General features: G+C 50.7%; 1 protein-coding gene across 1 annotated transcript; it reads left to right on the top strand.

Moving 5' to 3' along the window:
• The first annotated feature begins 556 nt into the window (after positions 1–556).
• Positions 557–1,776, top strand: LOC123166129 (4-hydroxyphenylpyruvate dioxygenase-like). Its single transcript, XM_044583898.1, has 3 exons — positions 557–1,232; positions 1,288–1,519; positions 1,653–1,776. Exons 1-3 carry the CDS (start codon positions 557–559, stop codon positions 1,774–1,776), a joined length of 1,032 nt encoding a protein of 343 aa, XP_044439833.1.
• The last annotated feature ends 2,540 nt before the right edge of the window (positions 1,777–4,316 follow it).

Genomic DNA, 4,316 nt, shown 5'->3' with positions numbered 1-4,316 from the left:
ACGGCGGCGTTGAATCGCCGTCTCCAGCCGGTGAGACCCACGGCGACGACGCCGCGAGGGAAGTGTCGCCCAGGCAGAATGGTAGATCGAGAAAGTAAATCTGTTTTTTTGTGTGACAAGAATATACGAACAATTCTGTTTTTCTGTTGGTTAGTAGCGTACGAATAGATAGAGATGCATTCAAATTCTGGGATAAGCTCTCGGTCAGTACGCCGTGGATAACCACCCAATAAATTAATAAATATAATTAATAATAATCCAAACGGGTCCAATGGAAGCTAGTTTATTTCTTGCTCTTTATAAGAAAGACTACATTTAGTTAAACTATAACCCAAACACAAGTACATCAACTAAGCATGACGAATGCCCCATCCCACCTGGCTCGCGCCTTCTCGGCATTCCATGCCTATCGGCCCAGCTCTAAACTCTGCACCACCCCATCACGCCCACAACAAGCAGTGGCGGTATATCGGTCAATCCCGACTTTCAAGAAAATTAGCAAAATGCACCACACTCCCACCGCAGCCATTGCTGGATTGGAGGTGCCCGACTTCCCATGCACCAACCACCTAGATGTGCTAGACTTCCACCACGTGGAATTTTTGTGCGCCGATGCTGCCTCCGCTGCCGGACCTTCGGCCTCGGCATATACCATTCACGGCCCAATCCGTCATCACTACGAGCAACACTGCACACGCCTCCATGTACTGGCGCGGCTGCCACGATCGTGCCATCCTTCTCTGTAGACGCCGCACGCCGCTTCACGGCCGATTACGGCCTTGCGGTGCGCGCCCTCGCCATACGTGTAGCCGATGCCGCCGAGGCATTCTCCGCTAGTGTGGACGCTGGTGCGCGCCCTACGGAACTGGGGCACGATTTCGTCATGGCCAAGGTCGAGCTATTAGGAGACGCGGTTCTTCGTTTCGTGAGCTACCCAGACGGTACCGACGTGACCTTCATCCCTGGTTTCGAGAGCGTCGCTAGTTCGGGGTCTCTGGACTTCGGACTCACCCGGTTTGACCATATCGCCTGTGGCGTCCCAGACCTGGCTTCCGTCGCCTCGTACATCGCCCAGTACACAGGGTTCCACGAATTCTCCAATTTCACCGCCGAGAAAGTGGGTATGAAAGAAAGCGCGCTGAACGGCCTGGTGCTTGCCAACAACAAGGACACTGTGCTACTAACGCTCCTGGAGACGGTGCACGGCACCAAGCACGGCACCAAACGGCCTGGTGCGCGCTTTTCTTGACCACCACGGCGGCCCTGGCGTGCAGCATCTGGCGATAGCCAGCGACGACCTTCTTTGCACGTTGAGGGGGATCCGTGCGCGGTCGTCCATGGGCGGCTTTGAGCTCCTGCCAGCGCCGCCGCCCAGCTACTATGACGATGTAAGGCAGATCGCCAGTGACGTCTTATCGGAGGAGCAGATTAAGGAGTGCCAGGAAATGGGCGTGCTGGTGGACAGGGATGACCACGGAGGAGTTGTGCTACAAGTTTTCACCAAAGCGGCGGTAGACAGGTTCGTAATCGCCTTGTGCAGGTTGACTTGCCTCTTTGACTAATAATTTTCTTCTTCTTTTTCACAAAAAGCAAAATACCTTCCTAATTTCTCCGGGATTACAAAATCTGAAAATATCAAATGTTACATGCAGGCCAACATTGCTTTTGGAGTTTATCCAAAGGATCGAGGGCATGGAGAACCAGCACCAGCAGGTATACCCCAAGGGTGGCTACGGTGGGTTTGCCAAGGACAACGTCAATCATATCTTCTTTTGACGCGCAATGGCAGGTGCTCTGCCTTTTCATTTAGTAGGAGGGAAAAACTGTACATATTAACACCGAGAAGGTCGGAGTTTGGAAGAAAAAAGAGAGGAGCCAGGTTACCAAGAGGCAACCAGACCCGGAGGAAAGGATCGACTAAAACTCCCAAGCCCCCAGCAAAGAGGCCAATCTCATCTCTAATCATCCTATGTACTCCCGGCGCGGATGCCGTCTTCTGTTGGAAAACCCTTCTGTTTCTCTCATTCCAAAGATTCCAAGCGATGTATGCCGCCACGATGGATGCATGAAGATTGTCATGCAAGATCTTGCATCTGATTGTAGTCGTCCACCAGGATTTAATAGAAGTGGCAGCAAGGGCAGCAGAAGCAACATCAGGGTGGGAAAAGTGAAATGATTGCCAAATCTCCTTCGTAAAAGGGCAATCGATCAAGATGTGTCTCGCAGTCTCCGGAAGCTGATCACAAGTGCTGCAGCGATCGTTATGTGGCCATCCTCGAGCCGCCAGGCGATCAGCAGTCCACAATCTGTTTTGGAGCAAGGTCCAAATGAAAAATCTGATCTTAGGTTCAGCCTTGATTTTCCAAACCTGTTCAAGTTGCGGCATTGCAATTCGAGTGATGAACTGTATATTATAAGCGGACTTGGCGCTGTATCTTCCATTGGAGGAGTGAATCCAAGAGATTTCATCCTCCCGATCAGTGAGAACGACCTGCTGTAGGGCTGTCCAGAGGTTCAGAAGGGAGTCTAGAGTCAGAGCGTCGTTGATCCTTTGCAGCCCAGCCATCCATAGATTATCATGTATGCCGTCCCGTACAGACACGAGCTTTCTACGAGACAACTTGTACAGAGTAGGGGCAAAATCCATCGGAGCCATTCCATTCAGCCATCTATCCGACCAGAAACGCGCTTTCCTGCCATCCCCCAGTTGAATGTTAGTGCATGCAGCAAATAACTGACGATCAGTGTGGTCACAAGGGGTTGGGGTGCCTTTCCAAGGGCGATCGACACAGTCCCACTCATACCATGGCCACCGCAGACGAAGGGCTCTGCTGTATGCGGCGATATCTTTTATTCCAAGGCCCCCAACCGATTTTGGAGCACAAATGCGCTTCCAGTTAACCAAGCATTTCCCACCATGAGCCTCATCCTCAACATTCCAAAGGAATTTTCTTCGCAGTTTATCAATTTGCCTCTCAGCCCATTTATCCAGTGCAAACGCAGTGAGGTAGAATGTAAGCGTAGAGGTGAGGACCGAATTAACAAGGAGTAGTCGGCCAGGTCTGATGAAGAACCTTCCTTTCCACGGTCGTAGGCATCCGGCAATCTTATCCAGAAGTGGTTGTACCTCAACCCTTCTCGGCTTTCTAAGTGAGAGCGGCAGTCCAAGGTAGCGACACGGTAAGGCCCCAAGGCTTCCTTCAAAACCCTCCAGGAGAGAGGCAATGTCAATCCCTTCGCACCGGACAGGGTAAGCCACACACTTTCCTTGGTTGATCTTGAGCCCGGACACGTCACCGAAGAATTCCAAAATTTGTAGCACGGCTTGAATGTCCAAACTAGACGGTTGAATGAAAAGAGCAGCATCATCAGCATAGAAACTTGCCCTTAGCCTAGCAGAGGGCGTCGACAAGGGGGAGAGGATCTCCAACTGCGTGGCTCTGTTCAAAATTCTTTGGAGGGGATCCAAGGCTAAGATGAATAGCATCGGGGACAGGGGGTCTCCCTGCCGGAATCCTCGTCGGTGCTGAAAAGGCAAGCCAGCAGCTCCATTGAGCAGCACCCTAGAAGTGGCCGAGGCAAGCAACATACAGATCATGTCCCTCCATTTTTGCCCGAACCCATACTGTTCCAAAACTTGCAACAAGTATCCCCAACCAATCGAGTCAAATGCCTTTGCGAAAGTCAAGCTTGAGGAATAGCAGCTTCTTCTTCTTTTGGTGGGCATCTTTGATTACATTCTTGACATAAAGAAAGTTATCTTGGATGGATTTGCCTCAAATGAAAGCGCTTTGGGTGACCGAAATGATTTTGTGAAGCTCAGGCCCCAGCCGATTAGCAAGCACCTTACAGATGATTTTAGCAACACTATGCATCAAGCTGATCGGTCTAAAATCAGAAGGTGTTGTCGCTCCCTCTTTCTTGGGTATCAGCACCAGGTTGGCAGAGTTAAGAATCTTCCATTGGTTCCCCTTTAGAAGGAAAAGGCTCTTGAAAACCTCGATCAAGTCATCTTTGATTAGTAGCCAAAACCTCTTATAAAAAGCCCCAGTGAACCCGTCGGGACCAGGTGACTTCTCAGCATGCCCGTCAAAAACAGCAGCCTTGATCTCTTCTTCAGTGAAGGCCTGATCTAAGTGTTGCAGCTCAGCCTGCTGAATGCCTAGGAGATCCCAATTCAGATGCAAAACATTGGGTGCAGCTTTGCCAATGAGGTTCTTGAAGTGGTCAAGCGGAATATTTTCCTTCGTCTTGTGGTCAGAAGTCTCGCCGTGCTGCCCAATAAGAGTGGCAATATGGTTTTTCCGGCATCTGCC

The sequence above is a fragment of the Triticum aestivum genome, chromosome 1D (genome assembly GCF_018294505.1).
Source record: "Triticum aestivum cultivar Chinese Spring chromosome 1D, IWGSC CS RefSeq v2.1, whole genome shotgun sequence".
NCBI classification, from domain to species: Eukaryota; Viridiplantae; Streptophyta; class Magnoliopsida; order Poales; family Poaceae; genus Triticum; species Triticum aestivum.
The sequence above is the reverse complement of the archived record's forward strand: the minus strand, read 5'-3'. Positions and strand labels throughout refer to the sequence as shown.

What these genes read in the sequence shown, in the direction of transcription:
- LOC123166129 (XM_044583898.1), top strand. Translation starts at nt 557, where the DNA reads ATGCACCAACCACCTAGATGTGCTAGACTTCCACCACGTGGAATTTTT. An exon ending in GCACGGCACCAAACGGCCTG is followed by an intron (nt 1,233 to 1,287) that starts GTGCGCGCTTTT and finishes ATCTGGCGATAG; the next exon opens with CCAGCGACGACCTTCTTTGC. An exon ending in ACCAAAGCGGCGGTAGACAG is followed by an intron (nt 1,520 to 1,652) that starts GTTCGTAATCGC and finishes TGTTACATGCAG; the next exon opens with GCCAACATTGCTTTTGGAGT.